The following is a 16142-nucleotide window of genomic DNA, read 5'->3' as shown; positions in this document are numbered from 1 at the left end:
GGATTTGAACCCAGCGCTGCAAGGCTGCTGTGCTAACCACTGAGCCACCGTGCTGCCCATATAACTAATAATAGGATGGAAGGATAAGGGAGGGGTAAAACTAGGAACAGAACCAGTAGACACAATCATAGTCAGGGAGTCAGCCGGGGTCAGATGCCAGGTGATCAGTAGAAGAATGTGAAGGTCCTTCTATACAGGTAATTAATAATAGGATAGAAGGACAATTTTTTTTTTTGTAATTAATAATAGGATAGAAGGATAAAGGACAGAATCAGTAGACAGAATCATAGTCAGGGAGTCAGCCGGGGTCAGATGCCAGGTGATCAGTAAAAGCAGTGATGGTGGATCTGCTGGACTTCTTGTCTTTCAGATGGTTTTAGGGCAACAGGCGCAACAAGCAAATGCTCGAGCAGCCCTGGATAATCCGCGCCGGTGGGATGATAAGATCCGGCGGAAGACGGAACCTGTGAGAAGAGAAGTAAATATAATGTAAGTGATGGGACTCCATATGGCACCATACTACTGTGCGGTCACTGTGGCTGCACGGCAGAGGAATATTATCACACAGAGGTCAGGGATCATTGTCAGCCATCATACATGTGAGGTCAGGGATCATTGTCAGCCATCATACATGTGAGGTCAGGGATCATTGTCAGCCATCATACATGTGAGGTCAGGGATCATTGTCAGCCATCATACATGTGAGGTCAGGGATCATTGTCAGCCATCATACATGTGAGGTCAGGGATCATTGTCAGCCATCATACATGTGAGGTCAGGGATCATTGTCAGCCATCATACATGTGAGGTCAGGGATCATTGTCAGCCATCATACATGTGAGGTCAGGGATCATTGTCAGCCATCATACATGTGAGGTCAGGGACCATTGTCAGCCATCACACATGTGAGGTCAGGGACCATTGTCAGCCATCACACATGTGAGGTCATGGATCATTGTCAGCCATCATACATGTGAGGTCAGGGATCATTGTCAGCCATCATACATGTGAGGTCAGGGATCATTGTCAGCCATCATACATGTGAGGTCAGGGATCATTGTCAGCCATCATACATGTGAGGTCAGGGATCATTGTCAGCCATCATACATGTGAGGTCAGGGATCAATGTCAGCCATCATACATGTGAGATCAGGGATCATTGTCAGCCATCATACACGTGAGATCAGGGATCATTGTCAGCCATCATACACGTGAGGTCAGGGATCATTGTCAGCCATCATACACGTGAGGTCAGGGATCATTGTCAGCCATCATACATGTGAGGTCAGGGATCATTGTCAGCCATCATATATGTGAGGTCAGGGATCATTGTCAGCCATCATACATGTGAGGTCAGGGATCATTGTCAGCCATCATACATGTGAGATCAGGTATCATTGTCAGCCATCATACATTTGAGGTCAGGGATCATTGCCAGCCATCATACATGTGAGGTCAGGGATCATTGCCAGCCATCATACATGTGAGGTCAGGGATCATTGTCAGCCATCATACATGTGAGGTCAGGGATCATTGTCAGCCATTATACATGTGAGGTCAGGGATCATTGTCAGCCATCATACATTTGAGGTCAGGGATCATTGTCAGCCATCATACATGTGAGGTCTGGGATCATTGTCAGCCATCACACACGTGAGGTCAGGGATCATTGTCAGCCATCATACATGTGAGGTCAGGGATCATTGTCAGCCATCATACATGTGAGGTCAGGGATCATTTTCATCCATCATACATGTGAGGTCAGGGATCATTGTCAGCCATCATACACGTGAGGTCAGGGATCATTGTCAGCCATCATACACGTGAGGTCAGGGATCATTGTCAGCCATCATACATGTGAGGTCAGGGATCATTGTCAGCCATCACACACGTGAGGTCAGGGATCATTGTCAGCCATCATACATGTGAGGTCAGGGATCATTGTCAGCCATCATACATGTGAGGTCAGGGATCATTTTCATCCATCATACATGTGAGGTCAGGGATCATTGTCAGCCATCATACATGTGAGGTCAGGGATCATTGTCAGCCATCATACACGTGAGGTCAGGGATCATTGTCAGCCATCATACACGTGAGGTCAGGGATCATTGTCAGCCATCATACATGTGAGGTCAGGGATCATTGTCAGCCATCATACATGTGAGGTCAGGGATCATTGTCAGCCATCATACATGTGAGGTCAGGGATCATTGTCAGCCATCATACATGTGAGGTCAGGGATCATTGTCAGCCATCATACATGTGAGGTCAGGGATCATTGTCAGCCATCATACATGTGAGGTCAGGGATCATTGTCAGCCATCATACATGTGAGGTCAGGGATCATTGTCAGCCATCATACACGTGAGGTCAGGGATCATTGTCAGCCATCACACATGTGAGGTCAGGGATCATTGTCAGCCATCATACATGTGAGGTCAGGGATCATTGTCAGCCATCATACATGTGAGGTCAGGGATCATTGTCAGCCATCATACATGTGAGGTCAGGGATCATTGTCAGCCATCATACATGTGAGGTCAGGGATCATTGTCAGCCATCATACATGTGAGGTCAGGGATCATTGTCAGCCATCATACATGTGAGGTCAGGGATCATTGTCAGCCATCATACATGTGATAATCCCATCACTGACAGATGACATCTGCTCCACATGAATTATTCTCACTGACATCACACAACATGGAGCTGATTCTCACACTTACCTCGTCTCTTTTTCCCCTTTTTTCCATTTTCTGATGTTTCTTCGTTTTTACTCAGATTTATTGGAGATTTTCTTTCCTCCTGAGCTGGAAATTCTAATCAGAAAGTAAAATAAAAACCTCAGTAATGACGTATCCTAATGGGATCTGCTTTGTCTCCTGTATATAGTAGGATTGTTCTAGTCCTGTCTCCTATAGTCCTGATAATCTGGTATCTACTGTATAATTGTCTAAGGGTCACTTCCGTCTTTCTGTCTGTCTGTAACGGAAATCCCAAGTCGCTGATTGGTTGCGGCAAAACAGCCACGACCAATCAGTGATGGGCACAGTCCGGCGGCAAAATGGCCGTTCCTTGCTCCCCGCAGTCAGTGCCCGCAGTCCATACTCCCCCCCCCAGTCAGCGCTCACACAGGGTTAATGGCAGCGTTAACGAACCGCGTTATGCCGCGGTGTAATGCACTCCGTTAACGCAGCTATTAACCCTGTGTGACCAACTTTTTACTATTGATGATGCCTATGCAGCATCAATAGTAAAAAGATCTAATGTTAAAAATAATAAAAAAAATAAAAAAAATAGTTATATACTCACCGTCCGTCGGCCCCTCGGATCCAGAATAGGCCTTTCCCTCTCCTCGCGACGCTCCGTTGACCGCTCCTTGCATTGCGATCTCGCGAGACCGCTACGTCATCATCTTGCAAGACCGCAATGCACTCTTGAGACCGGAGTGTGCGAGGAGCATCGGTAAGCGCTTCGCCTGGATCCGTGGGCCAACGGAAGGTGAGTATATAACTATTTTTTACTTTAATTCTTTTTTTAACAGGGATATGATGCCCACATTGCTATATACTATGTGGGCTGTGCAATATAGTACGTGGGCTGTGCAATATACTACGTGGGCTGTGCAATATACTACGTGGGCTGTGCTATATACTGTGTGGGCTGTGCAATACACTGCATGGGCTGTGCAATATACTACGTGGGCTGTGCAATATACTATATGGGCTGTGCAATATACTGTGTGGGCTGTGCAATATACTACGTGGGCTGTGCAATATACTAACTGGGCTGTGCAATATACTACGTGGGCTGTGCTATATACTACGTGGGCTGTGCAATACACTGCATGGGCTGTGCAATATAATGCGTGGGCTGTGCTATATACTACATGGGCTGTGCAATATACTAACTGGGCTGTTCAATATACTACGTGGGCTGTGCAATATACTAACTGGGCTGTGCAATATAGTACGTGGGCTGTGCAATATACTGCGTGGGCTGTGCTATATACTGCGTGGGCTGTGCAATACACTGCATGGGCTGTGCAATATACTATGTGGGCTGTGCAATATACTATGTGGGCTGTGCAATATACTGCGTGGGCTGTGCAATATACTGCGTGGGCTGTGCAATATACTGCGTGGGCTGTGCTATATACTGCATGGGCTGTGCAATATACTACGTGGGATGTGCAATATACTATGTGGGCTGTGCAATATACTGCGTAGGCTGTGCAATATACTGCGTGGGCTGTGCAATATACTGCGTGGGCTGTGCTATATACTACGTGGGCTGTGCAATATACTAACTGGGCTGTGCAATATACTACGTGGGCTGTGCAATGTACTATGTGGCTGTGAAAAACACTACATGGCTGTGCTATACACTACGGGGGCTGTGTTATACACTACGTGGGCTGTGTTATACACTATGTGGCCTGTGTTATACACTACGTGGCCTGTGTTATACACTACTTGGCCTGTGTTATACACTACGTGGGCTGTTATACGCTACGTGGGCTATGTTATATGCTACATGGGCTATTATAAACTATGTGGCTGTGTTATATGCTATGTGGGCTGTTATACACTCCGTGGGCTGTGTTATATACTACGTGGCTGTGCTATATACTCCGTGGGCTGTGCTATATACTCCTTGGGCTGTGCGATATACTACGTGGCTGTGCTATATACTGCGTGGCTGTGCAATATACTACGTGGCTGTGCAATATACTATGTGGCTGTGCAATATACTTCGGGGCTGTGCTATTTACTATGTGGGCTGTTATATACTACGTGGCTGTGCTACATACTATGTGGCCGGCCGCGAACAATCAGACAAGCGGAGTCCGGCCACGAATTGGCGTGGGAATAGAACCACGCTTCGCTAATTGGTCGCGGCCGGCCGAAGACTGTGTATTCAATGTATTATTCTAAAATCTTCATAAATAAACTACATACATATTCTAGAATACTCGATGCGTTAGAATCGGGCTACCATCTAGTTATATCATAATAGGGCAGAATAAGTCCTATATAATGTACATAATCCCATCTGAGGGGCATTAGATGTGTCACTGATCTAGAGCAGTAAGGGCCCTGTGTGCCACCATGTGGTGCATCACTGATGATATTCTACTATAAGAGATTATGTCACCTTATGATGATGGAGGTTACTGGACGCTACAACGTATCTCACAGAATCCATGAAAGAAACTACAAAATTAGGGAACTAGAGGTACAGTATGGGCCCATGGGCAACATAATTGGGATCCATGAAACATGGATAACATAGGAGACCTATTACAGAAAAACCATGTGGATATATTTGAGCCTTGAAGTCAACATTCCCATTGTTGGTGCTGTAGACATGGACATACCTGATAGTGGGGACGAGGATGACAAGATGATAATAGCGTCGTCATCAGATTCTTTCTGCCTGTTTCGAAGAATAAAAACATGTAAATTGCAAGAAAACACAGTATAAAAGGGGTTGTCTCACTAGAAGAACATGGACTAATGGGCCTAATAAGACATATGACTGCCATAGTGGGGAAGGTCTTCTGCTCAACGCTACCTTCTATAGATTGGAGCGGAATTAAGAATGTCTGGCATGTAATAATACATCTCTCCTACAGTGTAGGCAGCATGAAAAATGCATGACCGGTCACAGGTACGCAGATATGGGCTGTTATCACGAGCGGTTTCCTCTAACCTTGGGATGGTGGATTCTGCATTTGATACTATGGTAATTATGTCCTATATTTGGTGTTGTGCACATAAATCAGCCTAGACCTCCCAATAATGACCCCATAATCTACTCACATTTCTGAAATATTTGTGCTGGATTCTTGGGTATGATCTGGAGAAGACTTGGGATTCTCATTAATCTTCATCCTGGTAACGGTGGTACAGAGCTACATGCGGAAGCAATAAGATATTAAATAATTGTATGTCTACCTTCATAGGTCTTTTATATATATTTTGGATGTATTAACACATACTTACTTTAGAAAGCCTTTCAGAAGATGATGTAAAATTTTTGAAGACAAGGCTCTCATTGTCCTCACTTATGCCCTTCTCACCCTCTGAGACTAGATGTTTTTCCATATTAGAATGGTCTGCAAGACATAGGTAATGAAGTGTTATTAGAGGTTGTCAGTATAACACAGTCACCATTTATTAATGGGAACCAATTGTCACAAAATAAGGAAGACGAGGCAAACAGATACTTAGTTTAGATGACGTCTCCTACTTACTGATAAATAGGCTGGTGTCCACATCTGATGCAAGGTGAGGAACGTACACCGGATTTTGACTTAGAAGGGTGTCAAAGTCTAAGTCATTAAGAAATGGATGACCCTTGATCTCAAAAGCTCCTCCTGGATAAAGGAAAACAAAAGTGATGCGGACATTGTCAGAGACAACTTCATATCTGAACAACGTATCTTAATTTGAACTAATTACACAACTGAGCAGACATGTAGGAAATAGAATGAAAAGTTTAGCAAAGAGAACTATAAATGGAGAAGCTGATAGAGAATTAATGTTCCTCATGGACATTAGTGATGTGTCCTCGGTGTAACAAGGGAATATTGATATTATTGTATCTGTTACCTGTCCCAAGTCTATCCACAGGATTTGTTTTCAGCAGCTGAGTGATGAGGTCCTTAGCATCGGGTGGAGGACTGTAATGATGATCCCAAATGATATTTCCTGTTATATAGAAAATTAAAGAACATAAAACCTATTTACAGGACTGTAAGATAAAGCAAAGGAAGTAACTAAACCAAGATAACCAGTAAAAGCAATGATCAGATTATTTTACTTACCAGTGACAACATTTTCATAAAACTCAGATAGGGAAGCCCCATCAAATGGTGCAATTCCCATGAAAAATTCATTTAATATGATGCCCATATCCCACCAGTCAACAGGTCTTCCATAGGCGTTCTTCAGGATGACCTCAGGGGCTGTGTAATAAGGGCTGCCACACTCCTGGAAACCAACAGAAAAAAGCAATGAGAATCGATGAAACTATTATTATGACAAGCTCTTGACATAAAATCAGAATTACAGAAGATAAAATATCAGTGGAAAAGCTCTCTAGAAATGAAGAACGTAGGGAAGACAAAATAGAGTTATGAGATTTGTACAGAACAAGCTAAGTTCCTGTAGGTAATGCTGACCTCATGGTCCTGGAACTCTCTGGAGATGTTCTCTGCTGATTGCTTGTAGGTGTTGGTGTTTGGTATCATGACACCAAGTTTTGAACATCCAAAGTCGGTAATTTTAATATGTCCAGTAGATGTTATCAGGAGGCTGTGAAAGAGAAGATGATTTTAGCTTCATAGACCGTGAGATAATAAAGGATAACTCCCCCCCTTTGTTATACTACAGGTATTCACTTACTTCTGTGGCCTCAGGTCTCTGTGCACCACACCGTGACTATGCAGGTATTCCACACCAAGGACTGCTTCTGCAAAGTACAAGCGGGCCATCGGGACAGAGAAAGGACCCCTGGTGCTTAGAAGGGTCGCACAGTCTCCACCTACAGAAGAAAGGAAATATGACCGGTGAGGGGTTTATACAGCGGAGCACCATGATGTATGAAGAGAAGTGAGTGGAAACATTGGGGCAGGGGATAATATATAAAGATATAATGTACATAATATTAGTCTGAGGTCATGATGAAATTGTCGTCCAAGTAGCTCATGACATAAAGTGATCTCGTATCTGGTCTACACCTGGAGATACTGACGTTCTCAGTGCGGACATACGGGGAGATCACACACATCAATGACTTTAATAGACAACCTATAGTAAATGCTCTGTGGGAATGTAACATCCACGGGGACAAGTCTTAATGATATGAGAGGTGATAAGATGTCAGCAGACATGAGTTGAATACTACACAATGTTCGTGTCCTACCTCCCACATACTCCATGACCATACACAGGTGATATCTAGTAGGGAAGGAGCAGAGCATGGAGACCACAAAGGGACAATCTGCGAATGTTAGGATGTCCCTCTCGATATATGTCCTTTCCATTTTATTAGAAGTAGTCAGGTTCCTCTTGGCCATTTTCTTCATAGCAAAGATGTTTTGTGATCCCTTATGGCGCACTAAGCAGACGGCCCTGGAGAGAAGGAGAATCCATGGTTTATAATGAACCCTTAACAGTCTGGATATAGAAGTCATTACGTGATCATTTGTACTAATGATTAATGGCAGCAGTCCGGCCATCACTAGAAATCCACATCTAGAAATCCATGAAATAACACTACATAGATGATGGGAGGTCGCACCGCGCCCCGTCTGCCCTCACCAGGTCACATTATAGATGAGAGAATCTGCTGACATTCATCTTGGGCAGATTCGCTATAACCGACCAGTAGATACAAGTCAGTAACAATAATAATTAGTCAAAATGTAAATTGCTCCAATTGTTGTAAGAAGATGGTTTTTAGTCTTTCTCCACAGCCCAAGGCAGAATAAATAATGGAGGGACAAGAAGACGATAAAAAGTAATTAAACACATTACACCCACTTGTCTTGGTCCTTCCCCGGTCCATCACTGCAGTCCGCCATCCTCTGTCTTTGGTTGTTCTCCCTTCTGCTGCTGAGGCCAGTGATTGGACTGACATGGTCATGGTGGAGGGTGGAGATGTCATCGGCGTCAGTATCGCGTCACCCCTCACGTGACCGTGTGCAGCCAATCACTATTACCAGCTTCATAATGGGGCCCCGAAAGATCAGGAGGAAGCATAAGAACAGAGGAGGTCTAGGACCGGTGGGTGTCATGTATTCTATGATATCATCCCTTTCCTTACAGACAGATGTGTTACAGATCAGTTCGCTCTGCTGTATATAATGGAGCTGAATAGTGACATTGAGATGTGGACAGTGATGTGGACTCAGATCTTCTCCCTATGATAACACTGAATGGCAGAGCACAGAGGCCGAAGCATTGTCATAGGGAACCCTGAGAAATGGGGATTATGTTAATAGAAATCTCACCCAAAAGCACCGCTGCTGATCAGTTTGATAGTTTCATAGTCGCTTATACGCGGCTCTCCAGCCGGGATCAATGATTTAATCAAGTCCTAGAAAAGAATAAGAAATAATACTAAGATATAGAAGCTGAATACAATAATACTAAAGCAGAAACCATAATAGTATAGATAATGAAATCAGCGCCATGACCCAGTGAGTATAATGCGCCCAATATTTCAAGGACACTCCACAAATACTAACCAAAACAACAACGAAAAAAGGGCGAGTGATAGTCCTGAAGACAATTGTAACAATGTTTATTGAAAATTCATATAAAATAACAAATATAATAAAAAATCTTACAAGATGGAATGAGAAGCCAAATGAGAACAGAAATAACGACCCTCCATAATGCTAGTGAAGTGGATATGGGGAGTGAATCCTGGAGCTAGTGTGAGTATAAATCAAGTACATATCAAACAATGACGTCTACCCCATCAGTCCAGGATATTCCCCATAGTATCCCACTAGGATGGGTCGCTCAGCCAGCCCCAACGCGCGTTTTGAATGGGCTTCCTCGGGAGCTGTGGACTTGATTTTGCTGGGGTGGTTTAGTGTTCCACTACTAGTATGGGATAAGGTTTCACCTTCATAACCCGAAAATTATATCATTTGTATTCCATCCTCCCAAGAAAACCATGTCCTAAGATCTGCAATAGCACCAGCACTTTATGGTGCATGTCCTAAGATCTGCGCTAGCACCAGCACTTTATGGTGCATGTCCTAAGATTTGCACTAGCACCAGCACTTTATGGTGCATGTCCTAAGATCTGCACTAGCACCAGCACTTTATGGTGCATGTCCTAAGATCTGCACTAGCATCAGCACTTTATGGTGCATGTCCTAAGATCTGCGCTAGCACCAGCACTTTATGGTGCATGTCCTAAGATTTGCACTAGCACCAGCACTTTATGGTGCATGTCCTAAGATCTGCACTAGCACCAGCACTTTATGGTGCTTGTCCTTAGATCTGCACCAGCACTTTATGGGGGCATTTCTTTCTACTAATCTCTTCACACTAGCTCCAGGATTCACTCCCCATATCCACTTCACCAGCATTATGGAGGGTCGTTTTTTCTGTTCTCATTTGGCTTCTCATTCAATCTTGTCCTTACATGTAAGATTTTTTTATTATATACTTGTTATTTTATATGTATTTTCAATAAAAATTGTTACAATTGTCTTCAGGACTATCACTCGCCCTTTTTTTTTTTCGTTGTTGTCTTGGTAAGATACAGTAGATGCTGGAAAACATCTCAGGATGTAATAACTTTTCCTCCTTTATTATGTCCCAGCTAATTTAAACTGATCCGATGTAGGGGACGATACGAGCCGACGCTCTGCAGACACGGATGAAATATAAAGCGGATCCTCTATATATCGATATAATTGTAAAGTGCTGGATAAAACGCGAGATCACACAGGGCAGAACTTGCAGAGAATCTGTCAGCAGGTCTGTGCTATGTAATCTGGGAGCAGTTATGATATAGGGAAAGAGACCCTGATTCCAGCGATGTGTTACTTACTAGACTTTCTGCTGTTGCTTTAATAAAATCAGTGTTTTATCAGCCGGAGATTATCACTAGGACTATGTGTCTCATGCCATGTTGTCCTAGTACTCTGTAAACCCACCACCACGGTATAGCAGATTTCTGCCTATGCACAGTGTATACAGAAAAGCTGCCAATCAGTGGTGTGGGCGGTGTTCTACAAGGTTCAGCATTCAGAGCTCTGCTAGATCTGCAGCAGAGAAGACAGGGATATTATCACATCTGCTGACCCCAGTAAATTAAGTGATATATCGCTGGAATCAGGGTCTCTGTCCCTACATTATGCTACAGCATAAACCTGGTGACAGATTCCATTTAATATAAATGCCATTCTCTAAGACCACAGTGTCCTCTACACTTAGAACAGAGCCGTCCCATGGTTATATGGGGATAATACTGGACGGGTCACTCACACCCCATGATCTGGTGATACACAGACACCCCCATATCTCTATGATACTTACATCGGCGGATTCTTGGATCTCCGGGATCTTACAGATTCCACTGTCGGGATACGCCAGCGCTGATGGTACTAAAATAATGATAACGTGATGAGAAAATAAAATGTATTAGTCGATATCAGTCCTACATACATAATACCGTAATATAAGGGAGAAATGACAAGACGTCTGAAAATGGGATTAATACTCGTTATATGGGGACTCTACATATGAGAACGTACAGCGCACCCACAGATAAAGGTAATGTAAGTGGTGGCGGACCCCCAATCACCACATGAATGAGGAGCCCCCACCCTCACTGCACATGTGAGTGATGGGAAGAGAGCTGAAGCATAGCAGCCATATGCAAATTATCCTGGAAGTGCACTGGGGGCGTGTCACTGCACTCGGACTCCTTCGTCCCCGCCCCCAGTGCACTTCCATCCTGATTTGCATATGGCTTCTATGTTACATTTCTCCTGACTGGCACATTGGATTTCAGCAAAGAAATACTTTTTATTAAAGGGGAACGTCCTCCGCCGTTATCCCACCACTCCTGTATGTATCATGTGCTGACAGGTCCCCATTACATGGAGTAGAGAGTAAATCCACCATTATTCCCTGCTTTGTAATATCTGGATATAATGGGGGGAACGTCCTCCGCCGTCATCCCACCACTCCTGTATGTATCATGTGCTGACAGGTCCCATTACATGGAGTAGAGAGTAAATCCGCCATTATTCCCTGCTGTGTAATATCTGGATATAATGGGGGGAACGTCCTCCGCCGTCATCCCACCACTCCTATATGTATCATGTGCTGACAGGTCCCCATTACATGGAGTAGAGAGTAAATCCACCATTATTCCCTCCTGTGTAATATCTGAATATAATGGGGGGATCGTCCTCCGCCGTCATCCCACCACTCCTATATGTATCATGTGCTGACAGGTCCCCATTACATGGAGTAGAGAGTAAATCCACCATTATTCCATGCTGTGTAATATCTGAATATAATGGGGGGAACGTCCTCCGCCATCATCCCACCACTCCTATATGTATCATGTGCTGACAGGTCCCATTACATGGAGTAGAGAGTAAATCCACCATTATTCCCTGCTGTGTAATGTCTGGATATAATCAGGGCCGTATTTGCCACTAGGCACTTGAGGGCACGTGCCTAGGGCGGCAGGATGCGGGGGGCGGCACCCGAACAAGGTATGTTTGTTTTTTGTTTTGTTTTTGTTTGTTTTTTTAAAGTCCTTTTTGCAATGGAAAGAGCGGTCCCGGAAGCAGGACGCTCCGCCCTCATCTCAGATTGCTGGAGGACTGGGCGCCTCTCGCTGGTGGCTGCAGGGATAGTGCGGCTGTGCCAGGGGCGGCGCTCTCTGCTGCTTGGAGGACTGCCATAACGAGAGGAGCGGGCAGAGGAGGAAGAGAAAATGGTGGTGTGCCAGCATCTGCCGCCTCTCCCACTGCTAGTAAGTACCTTGGATCAGTACTTGCTCCTTCCTTCCCTCCGGGTTGCTAGCGAAACGTCCCCTCCATGGCCGCCATTTGTTGCAACTTGCTATGGCATCATCACAGTTTCTCCTTCTCCCGAATGGCTCAGGTACAGAAATGTGCAGCTCTTGTGGTATCTCCCTGTCAGCTCTGGTCACCGGCCGTACAAAGGAACCAGACACTGAGGAGGGGGAGGCGGCACCTTTAGTATCGAGCGTCCTGCTCTGATCTGTGTAGTAACCAGGGGGCAAGTGCTACTGTACCTTGTGCTGCTGTGCCCCCTACATAACTGTACTCTGCTAATTGGCCCCATGTGCTGCTGTGCCCTGCTACACTACTGTACCCTGTGCCCCCTACATAACTGTACTCTGCTAATTGGCCCCATGTGCTGCTGTGCCCTGCTACACTACTGTACCCTGTGCCCCTACTGTACTGTACTCTGCTAATATGCCCCATGTGCTGCTGTGCCCTGCTACACTACTGTACCCTGTGCCCCCTACTGTACTGTACTCTGCTAATTGGCCCCATGTGCTGCTGTGCCCTGCTACACTACTGTACCCTGTGCCCCCTACATAACTGTACTCTGCTAATTGGCCCCATGTGCTGCTGTGCCCTGCTACACTACTGTACCCTGTGCCCCTACTGTACTGTACTCTGCTAATATGCCCCATGTGCTGCTGTGCCCTGCTACACTACTGTACCCTGTGCCCCCTACTGTACTGTACTCTGCTAATTGGCCCCATGTGCTGCTGTGCCCTGCTACACTACTGTACCCTGTGCCCCTACTGTACTGTACTCTGCTAATATGCCCCATGTGCTGCTGTGCCCTGCTACACTACTGTACCCTGTGCCCCCTACTGTACTGTACTCTGCTAATTGGCCCCATGTGCTGCTGTGCCCTGCTACACTACTGTACCCTGTGCCCCTACTGTACTGTACTCTGCTAATTGGCCCCATGTGCTGCTGTGCCCTGCTACACTACTGTACCCTGTGCCCCTACTGTACTGTACTCTGCTAATATGCCCCATGTGCTGCTGTGCCCTGCTACACTACTGTACCCTGTGCCCCTACTGTACTGTACTCTGCTAATATGCCCCATGTGCTGCTGTGCCCTGCTACACTACTGTACCCTGTGCCCCCTACTGTACTGTACTCTGCTAATTGGCCCCATGTGCTGCTGTGCCCTGCTACACTACTGTACCCTGTGCCCCCTACATAACTGTACTCTGCTAATTGGCCCCATGTGCTGCTGTGCCCTGCTACACTACTGTACCCTGTGCTCCTACATAACTGTACTCTGCTAATATGCCCCATGTGCTACTGTGCCCCCTACACTACTGTACCCTGTGCCCCATGTTCTGCTGTGCCCCCTACACTACTGTACCCTGTGCCCCATGTGCTGCTGTGCCACCTACACTACTGTACCCTGTGCCCCCTACACTACTGTACCCCATGTTCTGCTGTGCCCTCTGCAATACTGTACTTTGTGCCCCTTGTGCTGCTGGGCCCCTTACACTACTCTACCCTTTGCTGCTGTGCCCCTATAGTACTGAGCTCCATGTGCTGCTGTATCCTCTCCCCCATGCACCTTTTTGCCTTCTGCTTCATGCACTACTGTGTCCCATTATTGTTGTGCCCTGTGTATTATGGTGCCTTGTGCCTCCTGTACTACTATGCCCCACGTGTTGTGGTGCGCTGTGCCTCCTGTACTCCATGTATTGTGGTGCCCTGTGCCTCCTGTACTGCTGTGCACCATGTATTTTGGTGCCCTGTGCCTCTTGCACTGGTGTGCCCCGTGTGTTGTGCCCTGTGCAACCTGCACTGCTGTGCCCAGTGTGTTGTGGGGCCCAGTGCCTCCTGCACTGCTGTGCCCAGTGTATTGTGGCTGGAGGGTCCAATGTTACTTGTCCCTGCCCCAATGGTCAAGCAACCCATTGCTCCCAGGGGTCTGTGGCCCTCTAAGCGCCACATACTTGCTGAGTGTAACCTGGCAGCAGTGCCGTATTTGTCTCTAGTCTGTTGAGGGCACCAGGATGCGGGGGAGGGGGGGGCACCTGAGCAAGGTTTTTTTTTCTTTTTATGTGGATAAGATGCCGGATCTGCCGCGAATAGCAAAAATCGCTGATGTGAAAGTAGCCTAAGGCTAGGGTCACAATGCGTTAGCGCAATCCGCTAGCACTAAACAGATTGCACTAACGCAATTTTTTTTAAGGGGCCGCGTTTCGGGGTCGCGGTAACGTCCCCGCTCTCGCAGATCCCCGATCTGCGAGAGCGGAGAACGGACCTCGGGCGCGCCGCGGACGCTGCAAACAGCGTCCGCGGCGTGCCACAAAACACCAGCGCGTCGCTAGCGCGTGCCGAAAATGGCACACGCTAGTGATGCACGTTCCCATTGCCGTGAATGGGCGCGCTAACGGACGCGTTGCATGGCGTTAATTTCGCTGTGCAACGCTGTCTGTTAGCGTTGTCCCATTAACGCAATGGGAACCTAGCCTTAGTCACTGCCGATAGTGTCATACTCACCAATGGGGGAGGCAGCACGAAAAGTGCCTAGGGCAGCAAAAACTCTAAATACGGCCCTGGATATAATGGGGGGAACGTCCTCCGCCGTCATCCCACCACTCCTATATGTATCATGTGCTGACAGGTCCCCATTACATGGAGTAGAGAGTAAATCCGCCATTATTCCCAGCTGTGTAATATCTGGATATAATGGGGGGAACATCCTCTACTGTCATCCCACCACTCCTATATGTATCATGTGCTGACAGGTCCCATTACATGGAGTAGAGAGTAAATCCGCCATTATTCCCTGCTGTGTAATATCTGGATATAATGGGGGGAACGTCCTACGCCGTCATCCCACCACTCCTATATGTATCATGTGCTGACAGGTCCCCATTACATGGAGTAGAGAGTAAATCCACCATTATTCCCTGCTTTGTAATATCTGGATATAATGGGGGGAACGTCCTCCGCCGTCATCCCACCACTCCTATATGTATCATGTGCTGACAGGTCCCATTACATGGAGTAGAGAGTAAATCCGCCATTATTCCCAGCTGTGTAATATCTGGATATAATGGGGGGAACGTCCTCCGCCGTCATCCCACCACTCCTATATGTATCATGTGCTGACAGGTCCACATTACATGGAGTAGAGAGTAAATTCGCCATTATTCCCTGCTGTGTAATATCTGGATATAATGGGGGGAACGTCCTCTACTGTCATCCCACCACTCCTATATGTATCATGTGCTGACAGGTCCCCATTACATGGAGTAGAGAGTAAATCCACCATTATTCCCTGCTGTGTAATATCTGGATATAATGGGGGGAACGTCCTACGCCGTCATCCCACCACTCCTATATGTATTATGTGCTGACAGGTCCCATTCCATGGAGTAGAGAGTAAATCCGCCATTATTCCCTGCTGTGTAATATCTGGATATAATGGGGGGGAACGTCCTCTGCCATCATCCCACCACTCCTATATGTATCATGTGCTGACAGGTCCCCATTACATGGAGTAGAGAGTAAATCCACCATTATTCCCAGCTGTATAATATCTGCATATAATGGGGGGAAC

General features: G+C 46.2%; 1 protein-coding gene across 1 annotated transcript; it reads right to left on the bottom strand.

Moving 5' to 3' along the window:
• Positions 1 to 235: 235 nt before the first annotated feature.
• On the bottom strand, positions 236 to 12730 carry LOC138653152 (microtubule-associated serine/threonine-protein kinase 3-like). Its single transcript, XM_069743213.1, has 14 exons — positions 12540 to 12730; positions 11076 to 11143; positions 9026 to 9111; positions 7936 to 8144; positions 7416 to 7554; positions 7193 to 7325; positions 6836 to 7001; positions 6621 to 6719; positions 6263 to 6385; positions 6012 to 6124; positions 5829 to 5920; positions 5384 to 5442; positions 2730 to 2822; positions 236 to 464 (listed from the first exon to the last, which is right to left on the bottom strand). Exons 4-14 carry the CDS (start codon positions 8096 to 8098, stop codon positions 367 to 369), a joined length of 1278 nt encoding a protein of 425 aa, XP_069599314.1. The 5' UTR covers positions 8099 to 8144; positions 9026 to 9111; positions 11076 to 11143; positions 12540 to 12730; the 3' UTR covers positions 236 to 366.
• Between the last annotated feature and the right edge of the window lie 3412 nt (positions 12731 to 16142).

Source organism: Ranitomeya imitator, unplaced genomic scaffold, assembly GCF_032444005.1.
Source record: "Ranitomeya imitator isolate aRanImi1 unplaced genomic scaffold, aRanImi1.pri SCAFFOLD_113, whole genome shotgun sequence".
NCBI lineage: Eukaryota > Metazoa > Chordata > Amphibia > Anura > Dendrobatidae > Ranitomeya > Ranitomeya imitator.
The sequence above is the reverse complement of the archived record's forward strand: the minus strand, read 5'-3'. Positions and strand labels throughout refer to the sequence as shown.

What these genes read in the sequence shown, in the direction of transcription:
- LOC138653152 (XM_069743213.1), bottom strand. Translation starts at nt 8,098, where the DNA reads ATGAAGAAAATGGCCAAGAGGAACCTGACTACTTCTAATAAAATGGAA. An exon ending in AGAGACCTGAGGCCACAGAA is followed by an intron (nt 7,326 to 7,415) that starts GTAAGTGAATAC and finishes TCTCTTTCACAG; the next exon opens with CCTCCTGATAACATCTACTG. An exon ending in TGTGGATAGACTTGGGACAG is followed by an intron (nt 6,386 to 6,620) that starts GTAACAGATACA and finishes TCCTTTATCCAG; the next exon opens with GAGGAGCTTTTGAGATCAAG.